The sequence below is a fragment of the Poecilia latipinna genome, unplaced genomic scaffold, assembly GCF_001443285.1.
Source record: "Poecilia latipinna isolate Pla-1442-1.1 unplaced genomic scaffold, P_latipinna-1.0 Scaffold1022, whole genome shotgun sequence".
NCBI classification, from domain to species: domain Eukaryota; kingdom Metazoa; phylum Chordata; class Actinopteri; order Cyprinodontiformes; family Poeciliidae; genus Poecilia; species Poecilia latipinna.
The window spans coordinates 30736-52581 of NW_015113638.1; the positions used below are offsets into that span (position 1 = coordinate 30736).

The 21846-nt window shown below is 45.2% G+C and overlaps 1 protein-coding gene across 3 annotated transcripts; it reads right to left on the reverse strand.

Moving 5' to 3' along the window:
- Window positions 1–1075: 1075 nt before the first annotated feature.
- prrc2a (proline-rich coiled-coil 2A) lies at window positions 1076–20475 on the reverse strand. Of its 3 annotated transcripts, none has more exons than XM_015050971.1 (18): window positions 20347–20475; window positions 20162–20241; window positions 14671–14822; window positions 13619–13796; window positions 12815–12911; window positions 12657–12738; window positions 12013–12156; window positions 11665–11906; window positions 11492–11580; window positions 11256–11401; window positions 10093–10195; window positions 9811–10000; window positions 9154–9246; window positions 7824–8379; window positions 6484–6740; window positions 6091–6394; window positions 5235–5457; window positions 1076–4334 (listed from the first exon to the last, which is right to left on the reverse strand). In XM_015050971.1, exons 3-18 carry the CDS (start codon window positions 14783–14785, stop codon window positions 1424–1426), a joined length of 5730 nt encoding a protein of 1909 aa, XP_014906457.1. In that variant the 5' UTR covers window positions 14786–14822; window positions 20162–20241; window positions 20347–20475; the 3' UTR covers window positions 1076–1423. The 3 variants fall into 3 exon arrangements, with proteins under 3 accessions (XP_014906457.1, XP_014906456.1, XP_014906458.1); XM_015050970.1 differs by having other exon boundaries at window positions 10081–10195; XM_015050972.1 differs by lacking the exon at window positions 9154–9246 and having other exon boundaries at window positions 10081–10195; window positions 20347–20474.
- Between the last annotated feature and the right edge of the window lie 1371 nt (window positions 20476–21846).

The window sequence follows — 21846 nt, forward strand, 5'->3', positions numbered from 1 at the left end:
TAAAGATCCCACGGACCGCGTGAACTGCACATGTTCGGCATTGTCCCGGTTAACGGCCCGCCCCGTCTGCATGTGCGCCGGGCGAGAAACCGCTTTCCTCCCTCAGACGTCGAGTCCTTCGAGGAGCGACGGATCTCTGCGCGGCGGCAGTAAGCGGAGAAAAGGGGGGAGGGTTGGTTTAAAACAGTACAACACTGGCTCCGATCTGTGGGCCCGGACAGCAAAACCCGTCCTGTAACATCCCCGAACACGTTACCACGAAACAAAAAAAAAAAAAAAAGAAAAGAAAAGATGAAACAAAAATACTACAAGGAGTGCTTATTCGAACATATACGATTATCTACTGAAGAATAAACATTTGCATTAAACATCTGGATCGGCGTTTAGATGGAGGATTTTTTTCCCTCTCCTGTCAGAATCGATTGGGGAAAGAAAAAAAAAAACCCGCACACAAAAACGCCGGTCGCTGAGGAAATAATGGTTGTTAAAATAAAGCCATCATGCTATCAGTCCTCACAGGGAAAACACATCTGATCAAACTATATTCAGCTGGGGGTTTTGCAGCCTGTGGGATTTGTGCAGGGAAGGATTATGCTACGATGAGGCCAGAAGAAGAGATCCTACAGAGAGAAAAATAAAAATAAAGGAGCAACTAATGACTACTGAAATGTCAGAGCAGGTTAACAATTTAGAGCAAAAATAAAATTCACACCGTCTATCTGAACAAGGAACAAAACCACTTATACCAACGACAAATCAACGCAGGTGGAGGTGAGCACCGAGGAGTGACCAGACAATCTTTTCATGGAGGAACTGGGGAGGAGGAAGTGTGAGCGGGGAAATATTTAATCACCTGCTTTACAGAACTGTGTTCATGTGTGGGGCTGAAATCCAACTAAATATGCAACAAAACCCACCAGAAACCTCAACCTTTCATGGTCTGAAGTGATTAAAAACGAGTTTTCTGCCTCCAGGAGGGAACCAATGCAGACCTGTGCTACCCGAGTCCCACCCAGGTCAGAGTGGTGGAAACTGAACGCATAAATAGAAAAATTAACCCAATCCAAACATGTTCGGGGTTTCTAAGCAAACATTTTAATTCTGCCGTGTTGGTGCTTGTGTAGCTTAGCGATACAGCCACATGCTTCTCAGTGTTTGTTAAAGGGCCGTTAAAAAGAAAACGAAGGGGGTCCATGAACTAAAGGAGAGCAAGACCAAACAAAGAGACAGCGCTACATAAACGGACGGTACGCAGGATGTAAAAGGAAGAGCAGAGGCGAGTATGAATACCATCTCCATAAAACGGCACGATCCACTAATGTGTGAGGGGAGTCAACAGATAAGCCATGAAATAACAATCAGAAGGGGTTAAGATGGAAGGGTGGGTGTGTGGGCTCGTCTAACAAAACTTCTTAATACTCCATCACTTCCTATTTTTGGGCGATGGCCAGTTTCCACGTTTCTCCCCGCGGTTGCCACCTCCGTTGGCGGGAGCACCGGAGCCGCCACCGCCGCCCGGGGGGCCGCGAGGGCCTCTGCCTCCGCCTCCTCCGGTGTTGACCCTCCTGTTCTGTCGCTCCATCCCGGGACGCTGGCTGGAGAAGCTTCGTTTATTCGCAGACGGCTCTTTACCGGCCATGTCTCGATCCACCAGGCCGCCGCCTCTACCCGGGTGGTGGTGATGGTGGGAGACGTAGGACTTCCCCCCTCCGGCGTCCCTGTCTCTGAACTCGGTGAAGTCGCTGCTCTCAGAGGCGGTTTCCCACTCCTCGTTGGCCTGGTCCGAGTTCTGGTTGGTGAAGTCCGGAGACTTGGCTCCGTGGTTGTGGTGGTGCTGGGCGTGGGCTGGGGCAGCGTTGCTCTGGTTGTAGAGGTGATGGTGGTGGCTGTTTGCGTTGTTGGGCTGCTGCCCGCCGCTGTTGTTGTTGTTGTTGGTGCTCAGAGCGGAGCCGTGGTTCGGGGCGTTTCCTGCCACGGGGGCGGCCGCCGGAGCTCCGTTGCTGTCCTGAACCGAATTCAGGGAAGGAGACGAAGGTCTGCCGCCGCCGATGACGCCGACGCCGCCGTTGATGCGCGCGGCGTTCTCTCGCTCCTTCAGTCTGCGGAAGCGGGGAGGCTTGTCCTGCTGGTGTTGAGAGCGGCCGTGACGGCGTCGCCTCGGGGGTCGGTCGAACCCACCCGGAGGGTGGCCCCGGTTGGCAGGATGCGGGGGGGCGTTCGGGCCTCCTGAGTTCGGGGCGGGATTGGTTGCAGCTTGTTGGATGATCACTCCTCCGTTCTCAGCGGACGCCACAGCAGGAGACGCCGTGGCAGGTAAAGATGGCGGAGGCGGGTTGGCCCCCTGACTCTGACCTCCGTCTACCACCTTGTCCTTCTTTTCTCCTGCGCCCCCCCCTCGACCCAGATCTTTGGGTGCAGAGGTCTGAGGTGGACCTTGCGGTTTCCGGCCTGAAGCGGCAGACTTTGATGATCCGGCGTAAGACCCTGAGCCGGGTCCGACCCGATGGCCCCCAGCAGGCCCTCCGACAGTGCCACTGCCCCTGTACATGTTTCCCCCTCCGCCGCCGCCCCCACCCCGGCCCCTCCTGGAGGGAACCCCCCTGGGGGTGAACACGCGAGCCTGAGAAACTCTGGGCGCCACTGAAGAGACGCTCCCCGTGGCTCCGGCGTTCTCCGAACAGTTCTTGGGTTTCTGGTGTTCTTCCTTGTCAGAGTGACCGAGGTCACTGCCCCCACTCTCACTGCCCGTTTCCGAACCTCGCTCCCTCCTCCTCTTGGGGATTTCTTCATACTCTGAGCCCTCGCTGCGGGTCTCGCTGCGGTTCCTCGCTCTCGCCGGGTTATGCTGAGACCGGTCCTGGCCGTGCCGAACACCGGATCCGTCGCCCTTGGCTTCTTGGTGGTGGCCGCCCCCAGCAGAGGAGCGGTAGTCTCTCCCACTCCTCGCTCCCATCCTGCCACGACCGCCACCAGCTGGTCCAGCACTGGCAGTGTACGTACCCCGGTAACCACGGCCACCGCGGTAGAACTCTCCTCCTCGTCCCCGACTGGGTCTGCCCCCTTTGGCAGGCACTCCGCCTCTTTCGAAGGAGCGGTCTCTGTCCCTCCTGGAGGAAAACCCAGAAGACAATGAGTCCACAACCTTGGACCCTCTGCCGGAGCCTCCTCCACCTCCAGAGGACCGTTCTTTCCCTCCACTCCGGGCTTTAGCTGTATGGTTCTGCTCCTCTTTGGTTGCAGGCGAGGCATTCTGGGGCATGGAGGAGGCGTCCTGCTTCAAGGAGGCGGGCTGGCCGCCATCTTGCTCTTTCTCCTTGCCTTGTTTGTCTCCTCCATCAACCTCCACTCCTTCCCTCTTTATTTCCTTCAGCAGAGGCTTCTTGATTGGACCAGCCCTCTTGTTGGGGTTGCTGCCTCCTGTCTGGTTGGAGGGTTTGTGGTCTGATGGAGTACTGGAGGGGTCCTCTCCTCTTCCTCCTCCTGCGTTGTTACCCCTCCTGCCGTGGGACGATCCCCCGCTCATGCTGTTGCTTCCAGGCCGCGGGCCCCACTGCGTCTCCGTTTTATGCTCGCGCCCTCCTCTTTGGTTTGGTTTAGAGTGAGGATGCTGCTGAGACTGATTATGGCCGCCATGCTGAGGAGGGTTTTGGTTGGAATGGGGCAGAAACGTGGGGCCTGGTTTGTCTGGTTTCATGTGGCTGTTGCTGCCTCTCTCCCCTACGCCAGCCTCAGCCTCCCTCAGAGGCGCCGGGTGATGCTGGGCCGCCTTCCCATCCTCCCTGGCCGAGGAGGAGGAGGAAGAGGAGCATGAGGATGACAGGGATGGCTGGTGAAGAGGTGGAGAAGAGTCCGTCTTCTTGGCGGGAGCCTCGCCGCCCCTGTCACGACTGCTTTCTGCTTTGTGAGGGTTCAGCGGGAACTGAGGCTGCTGATGGTGGTGGCTGTGGTGGTGGGGAAGATGAGCGCTGCCCTCCACGGCGGGGAGGTCTGCACGGCCGTTACGGTCGTAATGAGGATGTGGAGCTCCCCAGATCTGCACCTGCTGAGGTCCTCGAGAAGGCCCGTCATCTGGGTGGGTGAAGCCGTGGGGCTGGCTGCCCCTTTCGCCCTGCCTCTGCTGCGGGTGGAGAGGCATCCTTGCACCCTGGTCGGGGAAATTGCTGTAGTTGCCCCGCCCTCCGATGTAGTGATGAGGGTGGTGTGTGCCTCCCTGGCTGCCAACTTGCACAGCAACGGGAGGAGGAGGAGTTTGACTGGAGGTGCCAGATGATGAGCTGGGCTGCTGAACTGGTCCCAGTCCACCATCGCGCAGGCGGTGTGGAGGAGTGTCACTTCTACGGAGAGAAGCACAAGTTAGAACAATACAAGTAACTGATGCCGATAATGTTAAGATGCATTCACACCAGCCATGTTTAATCCGCTTTAATCAAACTCTAGTTCGATTGCCCAGGAAATCCAGTTCGTGTGGGGAGGTGTGAACGCACTCTGATGAGGACCAAAGCAGCAAACTCTAGGTGTCGGTTCGGTGCCATTTGAATGCATAAGGAAGCAGGAAGTAGACGCAGTGCATTCTGGGTAAATACAACTAAAACAAATGCACAAGAGGGGGAAATGGAGCGTGGTCTTTTACCAGATAACTACTAAAATCTGACACTTCTCCAGTTTTGTCCACATTTCATTAAGAAGAATCGGTAGCACTTTATATGAAGGGGTGTGAAAACTGTCATAAACATGACATGACATCTGTTATGAACATGAAGGAGTCTTTATAAATGTTTGTTGTCATGAAGTGTCATTTGGTAAATAATGACACTTTTATTACAAAACTTGCTTTAAAAGTCAATTAAGTGTCAAATGTGCATCTAAAGTGTCATTATTTACTGAATGGCTCTTCATGACAACAATCAAATATTTATAGAGACTCCTTCATGTTTATGACAGCATCACCCCTTCAAATAACGCGTTACCAAAGAATGCCAGCTTCATGTCTTCTTCTCTGTAATTTTCCTTCAGTGGTTTTTGGTACAGCGCCACCACAGGCGAGGGTGTGAACAGGTTTTTCAAAGGTTTTGGTTTGTTTAACACAGTGCAGTGTAAAAGCAAGAAATGTTGCTATTTTGGTCCTCAATCGAACGGCGTCTACTGGACTGCCAGGTGTGAAAACACACCAAATAAATGAAATAATAAATAACTTAAATTAAAACCAAACGTTCAGAAACATCAGACATGGATACCTTGGCCCTTTCCCCACTTCCTCCTCCTCCAGTGCCTGCTTCTGTCTCAACGGAGACGTCAGGCCGCGGCTGTCCGCTCCTCCAGGGAACACCTCGGGCCCCCAGGCCAGCTTTGGGTCCATAGGGGGGGTCCCACGGTGAGGGTGGCCCGGATGCTGCTGCTGCCTGTCGAAAGGCTCAGAACCAGAGCCGCCTGAATCGGATCGTTCACGGCCAATAAGCCCTGCAACAGTGAAATTATGTGTCACTAAAAACGTAGTTTACAATCAGCATGTTAATTTACAAATGTTGCTTTCATTGTAACAATTAACTGTGATTAATGGATTATTTAAATAGTCAACTAATTTGGTAATCAAATAATTGTTAACTGAGAACTGAGGCCATTTTCTGACGACACCCTGAGAGCAGTAAGTAGTGGCGTAGGTTTAGCCTAACCTGGTTCAGATTCTGTAAAAATGCAAAAAAGTTTCCTATTAAGCACCTTTTGCTATGCAGTTATTATACAAATTATTCTTATGCTGTCCTGATGAAGCCAGGCAGAAAGAGCCGAGCTGAGAATTTCACTTGCTGCAGATGCATCTTTTCTCACACATGATGATCAAGCAGACACTGATTTTAGGCAATAAAATGCTTATTTCATTAAAGAAAAGGAATTAAATTGTTTATTTGCATTTTCTTATGCATTTCTAATAGTTCATGAAATAAGCTTAAGCAGTTACATAAATAATCTGCTGAAAGTGCCAGTTTTTTTGCCCGACTACTCGATTAATAATCAGATTAATCGATTACTAATACAGTCACTAGATGCAGCCCTGGTTTCACTGTTGAGTTTTTCTGTGATCTTGCATCGACTCACCAGACGGGTGCATGCCAGCAGCTGAGTAATATTCCATGGGAGGAGGGCGACCTTGCATCACGCGAGGGTCCATGTAGGGCATCATAATCCAGCGAGGATCAAAATTCATGGGCAGAGGTGGAGGTCGCACCATGCTGCCCGGCTGATAGAGGGGTCCGCCCTGCTTTGGGCCAGGGCCCGGCTGGGGGGTGGAGCCTGGGGACGGGCCCTGAGGCGCCTGGGGCTGGGGGGACAGCTGACTCTGGGAGGCCTGGCTGTGCTGCTGCTGCTGGTGCCACTGCTGCTGCTGCTTCAGAAGCTGCTCCTGCACACAGAACAGCAGATGCATTCGACCCTTCTGGACATCCAGTCTGAGCATCAATTTAAAACATGCAGCAAAGGGAAAGCCCTGACCTGCTGCTGCCTCTGGAAGCGAGGCGGTAGAGACTTCTGGTACTTGGAGTAACCCTGGCCTGGAGGACCGCCGGCTTGACGGCCCACTCCTACGCCAGAACTCTCCATCTTCACCGGCTCGACGCCTCTTTCACCGCCACTTCCTGCACGGATGTGAGGACTGCCTGCGGCCTCTTCCTTACTCTCCACTGACGGAGGGACATCCGGAGTGGGCTGCTGTGGCTGGGACACAGCTGGCTGGGGACACTGCTGGACATCTGCACACAGGTGGACAACATAGTTAAAGCTTCCCTGGATGAACCACACAGGACTTTGCTAATTCAGGGAGGTTTCAAGAAGTCAAATCTAAGACTTTTTAAAAACCTTATTAATGCCATCATGAATAACATTTAAGACTGAAACAAACTAGAAATGTAGGGAATGGCTGGGGGAACATGCTGCGTTACAAAAACCGAAACTTCTGATGTCTGTCTGCGGCTCCTAGCATCAGCTCTGCGTTTCTCACACCACATATGGAGCTTCACAGCTTTAACCACACAATGTGAAGCTTTCTGCACAATGGCAAAGACAAATATCGTCTAGGCAATGAGTGATAAATTTACACTTAATTCATGATAAACACAAAAAAGCTAGCAAGGGTTTGTTAGCAGCTAGTTAGCGGCAGCCTCACTGCCTCGAGTCACAAAACGTAATGAAAAAGTTTGTGTGACTCAAACTTTTGCCTGACAGACGCTAGAAAAAAAAGGTACATTAAAACAGTTCTGCCTCAACAAAATTTCAGACGTGTGATTAGTGTATTTATGGTCAACATTCATTTTTAAATTACTTTTAGACATTTTATGGCCTTAAAGCTGTATTATGGAGCTTTACAAGTTTTTTTATAACTGTTAAAATTATCAACCAATCACAGTGAGGAGGATTCTAGCGCTGTAAATCACTCTTGTGAAGGAGACACTCATACTCTCCTCCTTTATCTCTGCTACTGTACAGCTACTTCCTGAAAGCTAAGGCTAGTTATCATGACCACCAATGACGGCAGATAAATGGCTTTCCTGGAACGGTTTCTCCACCATTAGCACATTTAGAAGCACGTACACGAGCATTATTGATCTTCCTCCTGGTTCTTTTTGACCAAGAGTGGTGCGTTTCTTCAGATGGAAACAGCAGCTCAGGGAGGGGATCAATCTTTCCACAGATTCTCCTAACATAATGTCACAACATGGTGACAGTTTTAACTGTATATGTAAGACTCACATATTTTTGGAAGAGTTACGCACCGGCGCTTTAATTTTAGACAAAACTTGTTAACGATGCATGTGGACCCTGCCTGTGAGGCTGACCTGCAGTGGAGTCATAGCTGCTGTTGCTGCTGGCTCGCCGGCGGTCGCTCGCTGCAGAGCCGGACCCGGAAGAGGCTGCCAGCACCGGAGGCTCTTCGGGGTCCACGCAGGGGGAGGCCGGCTGGCTGACATTCGGGGAGGACGCTGAAACCGACGGACTGGGGCTGCCGGCCGTAGCAGCGGTGGAGTTCCCGTCGAGGCTGGGGGTCTTGCTGCCGCCGCCGCCGGCTGCCGGGCCGCTGCCCTGCTGCTGCTGCTGCTTCTCGTCGAGCCTCTTCAGCTTCTCGGCGCAGGCGGCCCGCCGCTCCTCCTCCATTCTGCGTTCCTCCTCCTCGCGCCGGCGACGGGCTCGCTCAACGGCCGCAGAGATCTCAGAGGACGACTGCTGCCGGCGCTGGCGCCAGGTCTCGTCTTCGTCGTCTCCCTGGGAGCCGTGGACCAGCAGGGCGGGCTGAGAGGAAGCGGCCGGACCCGCTGATCCTGGCTGGAGCTGGAGCTGGGCGGCGGCGGCGGGCTTTCCCGGGCCGAGGAGCGAACCCTGGCCGTGCGTCCGGTCCTGCAGTCACAGAAAGGTTTGAATGTGAGACGATGAAGAGTTCAGTCCTGAAGATGACTCAGCTGGAATGTGTCATAAAATGTCCAATGAATGAATCTCAAACAGAGACGAAACTAAAGAGCAAAAGAGCGGATTTAAATCTAAAACAGGTGCATCTCATTAAATTACATCATCAAAGACTTGCTGGAGTGATTTAATTCAAAATTTGAAACTCAAGATTCATCACACACTGATATATTTCAAGCATTTATTTCTGTTAATTTTAATTAAAACCCCAAAGTTCAGTTTCTGTGGTACATAACATGGATAAAAAGGGATTGTTTTGTTACAGGATGCACAGTGTTTTCTGTGTTCCTGCTGCATAAGCTTCAAACGGTCATTGCTAAACAAGCTAGCTTTTCACAGAGCCTTATCCAAAGCATCGTAATGGAAAGTTGAGTGGAAGGAAGAACTCAGATGTCCAAATTACTCTTTTGAGATGAAAGTAAGTTTTGAATTTTGTTTGGAAATCAAGGTCCAAATGAGCAACATTTCTGTGTCAAATATCCATTTTTATTGGCATACATTTAATATTTATTGACATTAACACAAAGACTTGAAATAGATCACTGTGTGTTTTGAATCTCCTTTCTTGGAATTAAATTACTGAACCTGCTGTGATCTTCTAATTTACTGAGATACATCTGCAAAGATGGCTGAACCATACACTCTGCAGGCGGAGGATGAGGTCATGGCAGGAATGGCTGAACTATGAGGCCCCGTTCAAACGGCTACCTGTCGATAAAAGGAGTAGGGCCCTGGTCCGAGGAGCGGCCCAGGTGGGGGGGAGGGCTGCTCCCGGGGGCCACCCAATCCAGGCCTGCGCCCCTGTATACAGGCAGACACGGTTAGCCATAATCTGCACTGACAGCAGCATGCAAACAGCAGGGAGGTCCAGGTCCAATCACAGGCATCGGACTGGGCTCTGATCGCTTCTCATCGATACGGATCAATAACCAGGGTGGTCGGTCGCGATGTTAAAATTTCAAACTTCACGCCGATACTATGGAAAATACCCAAAGCTAGTTTTGATGCCGCTGCAACATTTATCTGGAGGAGGCGGTTTCTTTCCAAGAGCAAAAATATGATGAAAATGCAACAAAACTATAATGAGATATTTTTTCATGTTAAAGGTGAAATAATCAGCCAGAGGAACTGGAACTGTTTCATCAATATCAAGGGATTATTCACTTAAAACATGCTCCTGTTTCTTGCTGAAAGGCTAATTATATAATAGTTTTGTCTCATTTCAAATGTACTGGAAACTAAACCAAAAACACCTGGAAAGACTGTGTGTTTTTTTTTGTTGTCGTTTTGTTTTTCCAGTGTTGTACATTTACAGATTTAGCAGTGCCTTGCAGAGTAACCAGTTGCTGCGGTCCGACTTCCCACCTGGTAGCTGGATGGCGCCCCCTGAGTTCCCCAGCCGCTGCTTCCCTCCTCGGCCCATCCTGGCTTGCTGGAGGGGGGCTGTGGGGCGCCGTCAGCGTTCGAGGGGGGCGTGTGGCGACTTTCGCCGCCGCTGTCCGAGGCTCGGGAGTGAGAGTTTGCAGCGGGAGCGTCCTGGGACCGTTGCTGCTCACTGAGGAGGAAAGCCAAGCATACAAACTAAACCGCAGCAAAACCCCGTATGCATCAAACCTCAGGAGCAAATAGACCTACTTGTTCACGTACCGCGAGTCATTCTTGCTCTCCTTTTTGTCTTCGTCTCCCTCTTCATCGGCTTCGTCGTCACTGAACTTCAGCTTGGCGGAGTAATCGATCTCCTCATTCGCCCCTGTTCGGACAGGAAGCAGCTTCAGCGTCGTTTCTGTTCGCAGCGTCCATCGCTCAGACCAATTTGATTCCCGGCCTCTCTTTTTACCCCGAGTGTTTCTAGCCACATGAACCACTCTGCTTCGATAAGCAAGAAATGTGATATTCACAAAAGCATCAAACTCTTTCACTATCGCTATCCCGTCGGCTCCTTAATTATTTACTGGCATAAATAAAGATGTTTTCCACTGCGATGCTTTAGAAGGGAATTTAATGGGACTGGAGACTAAAACGAAACAGAGCTGCTCCACGTCGTCATGGAGAAATATTCACACTCCTTCAAACTTTTCCACATTTTAACTCAAAACTTCTCTAGGTTCTGTATATACATGCAAAGAGGAAGGAAAGTTATGGATTTTTTACTAAATGTTTTACAACTAAAAATCTGAGAAGTGTGGCATGCATTTCGCTGCAACTTTTCCAGTAAGTCTCTACTAGCCTTCAAATCTAGAGACTGAAAATTGTACATATCCATTTTTTTAAAACATCTCAATCAGAGTTCCTTGGTCTTGACGAAGCCATTTATTCACTCGTGTTCTTTAACAAACCTCTGAAGCCTCCACTGAACAGCTGGATTTATACCGAGAGTAAATTACACACAGGTGGGCTCGATTTGCAAATTAGTTGCTGCGGAAAGCAACTGGTAGGTTTCAGAGTAAATAGTAAACAATCTATCCAGCTGTTAGTGAGGCTCTGTCATATAAAGTCCCAGTAAAAACACTGAAATTTGTGGATTTATCTCCACAAAATGTAGAGAAGCTCCAACGGTAAAACACTTTTGCGAGGCAGAAAGAACAGATCTTTCATGTTGAACACGTTTCTACAACCCATAATATAATAAAACAGGTCAAATACAGCCATGATGCATTTCAGTTAATCAAATTTCACCGACTCTTGTTTGTTAAACATTTATAAGACAGAAGCACCAATTCTGGAGAAAACATAAAAACCTTGGCACCATTTTATCCCGACATTTACTTGATTTGTATCAGAGCTGCAACAGAACCTGTTTCTTTCCGTACCTGCCCAGCCGTCGTCTCCGTCGTGATCCAGCTCATCCAGCTCCTTCAGGTCGTCCTGCTTCAAGATGGAGGGGCGTTTCACCACTTCCCCTGAATCCCGAGGGCCGCCCTGGGCCCTGCCGTCAGGCCCCTGTCCACGAGAGAACCTGGAAGAAGAGATACAGAAAAAAAAACACTATCAAAACACCGGAATAGCTGGTTCCAACAGGTTAAACAGAAAGTATGTGGATACACACCTTGGAGGTGGCCCCTCCCCAGGTGGCGGGTACCTGTAGGGCCCCTGAGGCCCATAGGGGCCCGGGAACGGGAGATAGGGGGGATACATCTACAAAACAAACAAACATTAAAAACCCTTGTTAAACTCTTTTTGTTTTTTGATAAGATGGCGGTAGTAGAAGAGAAAACGTACGAAGGGTGGCATGATCCCTCGATATGGAGGAAACCCGGGCCCCACGGGGGGCTGGGGCAGGGGCAAGGCGGGGCTGCCTGCAGGGGGATTCCTAGGTGGCCCTTGGATCTGGGGGTTTGGATGGGGGACCCCAGCTGCCCCATCCATCACCAGCGCTCCACCTGTGCCCCCCTCCGCTGCCCCCTCCCCAGGCAGGGTGGGCGCCAAGGCTCGGCCCCCACCGTCCCGCCAACTTGTAACGTCTGACAACAACGACAAAAGCAGAAGCACAAAGCGTGGGTTAGGCGCGGGAGAACCCCGGCACGGCGGCAGGACTGAGGCGGGCTGGGCGGTGCGGTGAGCGCTCACTCTGGGGGCGGAGGCTTGGTCCGGGCCCATACCACTGATCTGCAGTGGCCGGTTCTCTGCCAGCTTTGTCCTGGTCGCCAGCCGACTGCAGGGTGGGAAATTCCTCGCGAGAGAACGGCGACGGTAGGTTTGATCCCTTTCCACCTGCAAACCGGGCGAGGAAGGACACTTAGGCCTGTCGCCGCTGGACCACATGTTGCTCCAGAAGTTATTGTGATAATCGATAATATGGTTTTGAGACCATTTTCATAACGGTAACGTAACAGTAACGGCATAAAAATACGACGACATATTGTGAAAGATCAATAAACTTTAAATTCTAACTAACATTTAACACAGAAACTGGAAGACATTTTAAATATCCAAAATAAATAAAACAGAAACACATAAAGTGAATTATGAAGTCTCTGTAAACAAAACGGCTAGTTGAGCCCAAAGCACCAAACTTGAGGCTTTTATCATCCAGGTTTTGGTAAAGAGAACGAAAAGAGAAAAATGATAAATCATACAAATGGAAATCATTGAGTTTGTTTTCATCAGTCATGTGATTAATTGATTTATTGCTTATTGTGACAGAGCTAAGGACACTTGGTGGCAACAAAGAGATGGTGGGGGAAACAGGAAACGGTGAAATCTGGACTCACCATCCCCTTGTGTTCCATGTGTAACGCTGGCCTGTGCCCACGACCTTGCCCCTACGGCCTGTGTTGAAGGTGGGGCCAGAGCCTGAGGAGAGCACAAACACACAAACATCAGACTCGTGTGTTTGTGTTTTGTATTTGCAGCAGGATGTGCGTCTTACCTCTGAAACTGGTGGGGTTCTCGGGCGGGTCGGTGCAGCTATCTGTGAAGCCACAGGCTGCTGCGATTCCGGCTGCGGTGCTGACAATGCATCGGTACTGTCGACAGAAAAAACGAGTCACGTGTGGGCCTAACGAGTCCCAGACAACCAACACGTTTTTTTTAGAGAAAACATGGAAAAGTAGAAGATCTTACACACATTGTCCTGATATCCAAACTCACTGAAGGGACATTAAGCGGAGGTGGAGAACATTTTGGAGATTGAGGAACAAATTCTCCGTTTTACTTATTGGAGACTGTGTTAAATCATATAATTAAGATGAATTCCACATATTTTACTGAAAAAAACCTGGTCTTAGTGAAGTGGAAAGATCTGAAACCCCCAATAACAACTGAATGGAAACAGAGAATCCGTTCTGTGTTTCCATTATGCAGATCTGTAAAAAACTAAGAGCCCACTGCACTGAATCCCATTAAAACCTCCTGGTTCCTCCACCAAATGTTGATTTCTGAGTTAAAGCATTAGTTTTGTTGTTTCTATACGAATATGAACTTGTTTTCTTTGCATTATTTGACTTAGAAAATTATGTCCTGAAAATTTATTAAGAATCTTATTGCTTCAAAGTTGTGTTGTGCTTTTTTTTTTCTTATTTATCTCAATTTATTTTTCTCTTGATGCATTTTCTTGTTTTCACAATTCCAAGTTGTGTATTCCGTGAACATGGGGAATTGTCAATGTTCAATTATATACAAACTTGAAATAAAAAGTAAAAAAATAAACCACGGACAAACATTCCCGCTTTACCTCTTTGGGTCTGCTGGTTCCTGTTTGCTTGCCCATCCTGTGCCGTCTTTGGGAACGAGCGAGACGTTGGGGTCGTTGCCTTTGTTCTCCGCCTTCAGACTGGGCAGGTTGGCAGGTGGTGGCATGCGCCGCGCGGAGGCAACTTTACCAAGAGACTGCAGGCCATGGCGGGGGGGAACTGGCGGGGGGACAGAGGGCCGTGAGCACAGACGGACCACTGAAACGTGACGCCGGCCGTACGGACTGGGCGAATGACAGGGATCGAGTTTGCTGCCAGCTCTGTTGAATATGCAACTCAGGCGAGGAAGAACTAAGGTTACAGGCTGGGCGGCATGTAGAGTAACAATTCTTAGACATGAGTTTCTAAATTCAGACACAACAACGACGCACGAGCGATGTGCGTCCCTGGAAGTCTAATGGGGAACCCCTGAATAAAATATAACCTGGGAGATGAGAACATTTCTATCAGTCTAGGCTTGTTATAATTTACAACACAACCTTCTCGTATTTTGTAAGGCTGCACCGATTGCAGTTTTCTGGCAGATTACCAAGCTGCAAAAAGCCTGACCTGCCGATTCCGACTTTGGCCGATAATTTTTTTTTTTTTGTCTGAAATGTTGCAAAACAGAGCAACAGTGGGGTGAATATTGCTAACTGCAAACATTCAGACCTGACCTGTCAGTCAAACCTCTCTCACTGTACAGCAGAAGAGGACAGTGGTCGATTTTTAAACCTCTGCTGAAGTGGATAAGATCGGTTTCACATCCAACTATCGGCCAATCATCAATCTCCCAAAATTAAGGAAATCATTAAGTCGGTGCACCCCTAGTATTTTGAGGTGCAACTATTGCTGCAAAACAAAGACAGTAAGTTCAAAGACGGGTAAAAGATCAATGAGAGACTGAACAAAGCTGTGCGTCAAGGTTGCAGCAGAAACCAAGACAGACCTGGAGCATGAATGAGCAGGTCTGTCTGTGGAGAACTAAAAATAGATCCTTCCAAAAAGATTTCTCTTTGATGTGTAAGCAACGCGACACGGAGCAAATACTCACCAACAGGCTTTTGTGTTTCAAGGCTCTTTCCTTTGTATGTATCAAACAAGTTGAGAGACGCATACTTGGTTTTGCCTTCCTTCCCCTTTGCAGTTTGCCCAGAGCGCTCTGACATTGCGCTGTCCGCTCATTGAGTATGGTGAGCCCTGAGACTGGGGGACAAGAAGGGAGAGACGGTGAGCGACCCGACACCAGGGATGCTCAGGAAACACAGAGAGAGAAAGTCTGAAAACGACAGGAAACGTCTGAGAAGTCAGAGCATAAAATGTGATGGTCTGTTTGAGGTTTGCTGGCTTTATAAGTGCATCACACTAAAGAAAGATTCATCTATTCATCCAGTGGAATAAATCCAGTTTTATCTCTGTGGGGGTTTTTTCCTCACTTGCACATGTAAAAATACCAGATTCTAACATTTTTCAATGTAATTTAGTTTTTGCATAACAACAACAGCCTAACTGGTGAAATGGAAGAATGTGCTTTACAGTCTAAACCAGGTGATCATTTTGGCAAAATAGCAGAGGACTAACTTTTCTGCCACATTTTTTATTTTACTGTTTTTAAATAATACTTAACAGTAAATCACACTTCATCTTTACAAATGAAAATATTTAGATTATCTTAACAACACAATAAATAACCGTGTTCAATAACGATGCACAGGTATTTTTAGTAAAAAACCAGAAACTATGAAGACTAATAAATTAAAATATATAAAGGTACACCTATTTAACCATAATCTAAGGTGAAAAATATAATTTTTGTACAAATAAAATTATTTATTTACAGTTGTATTCTATAGATTTGCTCCACCGATTTTTGTTTTTTTGAAAATTAAAACCCTTTAAGGAGGTATTTAACAGGGAAGGGCGATATGCACCTAGCATTTTAATCACAATATTTTCGGTTATTTATTGTGATAATGATAAAAGTAATGATAAAAAAAATACACATTTAAGTGTTATCTGCAGTGTTTTTAGGTAACTGTGTGATTGTGACTGTTTTACAATAAAAACGTTTTAAACATAAAGTGTGATTTTTAATCACACAATAACTGCATTTAATCCTATTTTCATTTTTTATACATTTAATAATGCTCTCATGAAAACAACAAAGGAGAAAACAGCAAAAAAAATAATAATAATCTGAATTTATTTAAGGATAAACAATACAATAATTGCCCATCACCAATATTAAACATATTTTCATTAAGGCAATTTTCTACATCTAATTTTTTGTTTTATAAATTACGTAATACAGTGATGTAAGAAATGAATGTTGCAAATTTGAAACTGAACCCATCTCCAGTGTTTTTCCTGCTGTATGATTCCTGAGCATCAGTCCTAATTACCAACATTTAAGTGGATTTCACTCACAACATTAATATTTTAAAACAACATGTTAAAAAGGCAGACATTACTGCATCACTGGGAACATATTTTCATTTTAAGCCTGAAAAAAAGGGAGCGTTCATCAAATCTGCAGCAAATCGTGCTGGTCAAGTTGGTGAAGCCGTTAGCAATGGCTTTTAAAAAAAAAAAAAAATAAAATAAAATATATATATATATATATATATATATATATATATCTGCAGTCAATTAAACTAAACAGCATGACCCTTTGATCACAGCACAAATATTTCACATCATCATCATAACGGCACTAAATGCCTGCGGGTCGGCTTCAGCATTGTGGTAGAACGGGCTTAATGCAGCGCTGTGTTCATTATTGGTAACGGTCTGAAGAGACCGAAACGCAGGATCAAGGTTACTATGGCAACACGTTGCAAGTTATTCCCTCCCCGCTTGCCTGGAGACGGGTTCGTGGCAGCCAGCAGGCCTTCAGATTAAACTCCGTTTGATGAGCATCATCAATAAAAAACACCCAGTGTGGACATCTGCTGCTCTAACCTCGTCCAACTGCCTTAGACATCGATGCTGAACAGCGTCCATTACGCTCTAATTGGGTCTTCACCACTTATTCTGAAAGGTGTCAAATAATTCTAGCCTGTACTGATTGTCCATGATGAAAACCATCGCTTTAAAGCCAAATAGAGCCAAAAGTAGGAGCTGTAATACTTTATGATAATGAATGACATGAGTAACAAAAACTAAAACAAAACAGAAAACTCTTCCGATCTGAAATGTGGCTTCAGAAACACCAAAGACTTCACATAAAGCAACTTAAATAATGATTAAAAGATTTATTACAAAAAAATAAATAAATCATGTGATATTCATATCCCTGACAAAAGTCTTTTTTAAACCCTACCAGTTTATTTCAGTTAGGAAGTCACACAAGCACCTACAAAAATATTTATTTTAACGTACCAATTACAATAACACAGTACAGCATACTGAAAATAATTAGTGGGAAACACTTTGTTGGCATTACAGAGCCCAAATCAGTCAAGCTTTTAGCATATTTTAAGATTATTATGTAAAGATTACTGCCAGCCATACAAAAAAAAAAATGTTGGCAAAATTAAAATATTATTGTAAGAAAAATGTTGGGTAAAACTGTTCCCAATGCTGGGTCGAAAACAAAACCAAGAGTTTTCAGCACATACAAAGTTATGCTACTGAGTGGAGCCTGAGATGATGGACCACAAGTCTGTCACTAACCGACCCAGCATGTTAGTCGACATGCTGGGTTAAAAAAACAGAAAGAAAAAGAAAAAGGTTCTGAAAACAAACAAAAAAACATTTGAATGTTTAATAACTACATTAGTTAATATTTAAATGTTTTCTACCTAAAGACACATCTGGTGTGAGGAGTGAACTATCAAAGAGCAAAAATAAACAAGTTTCCTTTATACTGACATTCAGCTGCTATAGATCTCCCTTCACAAAGTTCATATTTGACATAAGAAACATACCTGAACTCTGCAACCAAACCACAGCTCAGGTACCAGTGTATGTGATTTCACCAGAAGTGAACTTACACTGACGGTTTGTAAAACTATTACAAAGTAATCTGGCATAATACATGACAGATACAATCCCCTCCTAATATGTGAAATAGTTAACTCCAACAGCAAAGATTGCATCTTTTTTAGTATGCCAAACAAAATCAGTAAAATATCCAACGAACGGGAAGAAATGTTGACCATTTTAATCGACAGGTACTGCTGGAGCAGCACATCAAGGAGCAATTTATCCGTTTTTACTAGTTTAATAAAATGACTGATAGCAAAATATTATATGAAATAAAATCAGGACTAATAACAGCATGTGGAGCACACTGATGTGATAACATGTGCTACATTTATTAGAGTTAAATTACTTAATCTCCACCCTTTTATGAAGCTAAAAGACGAGATAAAACTGATGAGTCAGAGGAAGAGCGTAGAAAAGAAATACACAGATTCTGCCCTGTAGACAATATTATGACCTCCCCATTTCGGCTGGCCACCTACATATTAATTCTTCATAAATATGAATGCTTAATGTCAGGGGAATAAAACATAGTAATGATATTGTTGTACGTAGAAAGCGATTAAACCACATTTTCTCAGCCTCTCTCCTCCATGATCATAATTATGCCCACCGTTTCTGGTCACAAAGAACTTACACAAGGTGAAACCACTGAAGACACCGAAGGTTCATCAACAATATAGCATCCAATTGCGATACTGCCCACACTGAGCTCACAGTGACTGAATTATACTGTGTGGCTCTTTTCACAATCTAATAACTGCACATCGCCCACCTCTACCTGAGACCAGGAGCCTAAGCAAATGACCCACAGCTGCCCTGACCTACCAACTGAAAATTGCTTTTTAAGGCCTATAACCAATAAAAAGTAATCTGTGTAATTTTAATTTTAACTCAACAATTAAATGCACCAGACATTGATTATGAAGCAGGGTTTCCCCCAGAAAACCTGCTAAGCCTGGTGGTTAGTTATTCATCCAGTGGGCCGACGTGTTTTTAAGTTAAAAATTTTTTAAAGCCCACAGAAAATTTGAAAATATCAATGGCTATTGGAACACCGACTATAAAGTCCGACTATAAAGTCTTTAAAAAATGCAAGCATTAAAAAAAACAACAACAAAAATAATGCTTAGCTTGGTGGGGGCACAAATAAAGCCTGGTGGCCCGCCAGACTTATAACACGTTTTCTGAAAAGAAAAACATTTATGGTACAGTTTGTGATAAAAAAAGGTAAGTAGTTTTTAATCCAAAGCAAAATAAAATCACTACAAGATCAATTTAATTTATTCGTCAAATATATCCCTAACATTTGTCTGATTTTACAGCCACAGAACATTATGTTTGTCGATGTGCTTAATTTTCAATTCTGATGCATTTAACAATCAAGCACAAAGAAATCAGAGCTGATCAAAGGAAAACTGAATATCTGATTTGATTGATGCATTACCATCTGTCTGATACAAGGGAAACAAATATAGATTCACATCCAAACTGATGGTTTTACATTGTGATCATAGAACAGCAGCACTCCGGCGTGCCTCAATAGCCAGATGAGATTAGAAAATTAGGTCGTGGGATGGCTGGTGAACTACGTGTTGTACGGGGATTAACAGGGGACCAAACGTACAAAGAGGGCCTGCTAAGCTCCAGTCAACCATGGGTGGCAATGATCTTTGAGGAGAGAGAGAAAAATCAGTCCACAGCTACAAAGCGTCCACCTGCAGCCCTGCACTGAAGTATGATGGTGAAAAACAACCGTATCTTGTAGCTAATTATGGCTAGCTGCCTTTACACACAGGCCCTCTCTGTTCTCTTTGGGGAGGAGGGGAGCTGCGTTGTTTCATAACACACTTTCAACACCTACAGCAGCTCCGAGACGTCCACTGTTCCCCAAAAACGAACCGCTCGATTCCAGCACACGCTCACATTACACCCGGACGCGTTCACGACGCTCATTCACAGATGGCAACAGAGATGAAGCAGAACAAACGATTTTATTAGCGGACAAAACAAAATGGCGGAGGAGAACGGCCTAGAGCCGTTAACGTAGGACGGTTAAAAACTACCACTGTAAACACAACCCACCAGCTGAAATCATTAAAAAATACAAGCAACGTAGGGATATAAAGCTACTTATTTTATAAATAAGTGATACAACATGTTAATTCAAGTGATAGCAGCGTATGCTAAAGCAGCAGGGTAGGCTAGCCGAAGCTACGAGTAGCATCAAACCAAGCTATCGTTTATCCGGTAACATCTGCTGCGTAGTTTTTGATCCTTAACACCCAATCACACCAGAAACAACTTAAACATCTCATATGTAGCATAAAACAAGCAAAGCATTCCCCAGTTGAACAGCCAACGCGTCCATTTAAAATCAAACTCCCAAGCTATGCTACATGACCGTTGGCTAACAACAACAATAAAGACACAAAAATATCACAGCTTCTCCACAGAACGTCGCTTTAGCTAACCATCAGGGGTAACAAGGACATACTCGGGTTCAGTTTAGTGTAACCGAAGAGTTAATAGCGTGTTGGAAATGTCCATCCACTGACCTGGTCTTGTCCCGACTTGTCTCGAGGTTGTATCGCAGAATAAGCTTAGCTTCGCTGCTACGGCGTAGCTTTCTAACCTCCTGCAAAGACACGCAGACACACGGAAAGAAAACGTCTTTGCAACAACTGCCTCCAACTTTGATTAGATCGATACTGTACAAGATAACAGGAGGTATTCGGCTTACTTTCTTGTTCCTTTTCCCCCCCTAAAAAAAATAAACGAAAACGGGAAAAGAAAATTGTTGATTCTGGACTCAATCCGTCACCTAAAGAGCCGTCAACGGCTACTGGGTGAATTTCGTGCGATGGGAGCCGTTTGGGACCTCAACAGAAACGACAAATGTGACAATTATTAATATTATTTGAAAAATAAAAATTGGGAGGGAAAAGTACTTCATTCAAGAAGAGTCTATATATATTTAGAAACAATACTAAAAGCTGTTATTTTATCCCGTCTTGTTTGATTCCATCAAGTGCTGTTTTAGAGGACTTTAACATGAGATCAGTTCATTTGATCGATGTGGGTTATAGATTTTAAAAATGGAAAATATTCCAAGTACGACAAAAGAATAAATAATTACAACAACAAAAAAATGCACGTTTTTCCATAGGGGGTGCTATTGCATGTAGAGCAACAGCGTTATCAGGCAGTTCCCAAAGCATCTGACAGCCAAAACTGGGATTTAAGGTCCAGGACGCTCCATACACACACGGTTTATCATTACAAGAACTTGATATGTAAAAGAAAAAAATGTAGAAAATTTTAATATAATCTAAAAGTTTATCGTTTTACAAATTCAACTGAAAATCACTGATTTGATACAGTGAATTTATCATTTTGTTTTGATGAAATGGACTGATACAAAAAACTCAATGTTCCATTTCTCTGAAAATTAGAAGCCTACATAAGACCAAATAATAATAATAATAATAATAATAATAATAATAATAATAAAATATATATATTCTGAAATGTTACCTACCTAAAAATAGAGTAAAGATAACTTTTATTGTCACTTATTGGGGAAATATTATAAAGTAAGAAAAGAATGTACAGTAAGGGCAAAATTACAGCATCATCCAAAAAATGCCATTGTTTCAAAAACATTAATTAAAAGAAATGTGCAGTTGAGCAGAATAATAAAAAAAAATTGCTTGTATCTGTGAACAAAAACAGGCTATTTACAGGGAGGTAAACATTTATTAACTTTACTAAAAGTGAATAAGCAGCTGGAGGAGAAGCCCAGGTTGATGTAAAATCAGCTTTCAGGTCATCTTCCTCTCAAATTACTCCATAAAAACTCTATTAAGTTTAGATTAGACCAGTTCCATCACAGTAATCCTCAGGTTATTAAAGTATTAGTACGGTTGGGCTGTGTGGGCAGGTGCCAAATCCTAAACCAACTTCCCTTTAAAGCTTGGCAGCAAAAGAAAAGGTAACATTTCCTAGTGGATGACTGCAATGGCTTTTGATTAAACAAAACTCAGCAGACCAACACCAGAAAATAACACGATGACTCCCCAAAACCTGAATCTGGATCTTAATTAACTTGTGTTTTGTATCTTTACTGCCTCTTGATATTCAAAGTAAATGAAAATATACTTTAATCTGAAAAGTAATTTGGACCAGTGAGCAATATTATGGTCTTATTCTAATGTTATGTCAGAAATAAAAAGCTGTCTTT

Excerpts from the sequence above, each read along its gene's own strand:
- prrc2a (XM_015050970.1), bottom strand. The coding sequence starts at position 14,785 with ATGTCAGAGCGCTCTGGGCAAACTGCAAAGGGGAAGGAAGGCAAAACC. Across the intron at positions 13,797-14,670 it reads TGAAACACAAAAGCCTGTTG|TTCCCCCCCGCCATGGCCTG; the intron begins GTGAGTATTTGC and ends TCCCCCCGCCAG. Across the intron at positions 11,402-11,491 it reads GGGGAGGGGCCACCTCCAAG|GTTCTCTCGTGGACAGGGGC; the intron begins GTGTGTATCCAC and ends CTCTTCTTCCAG.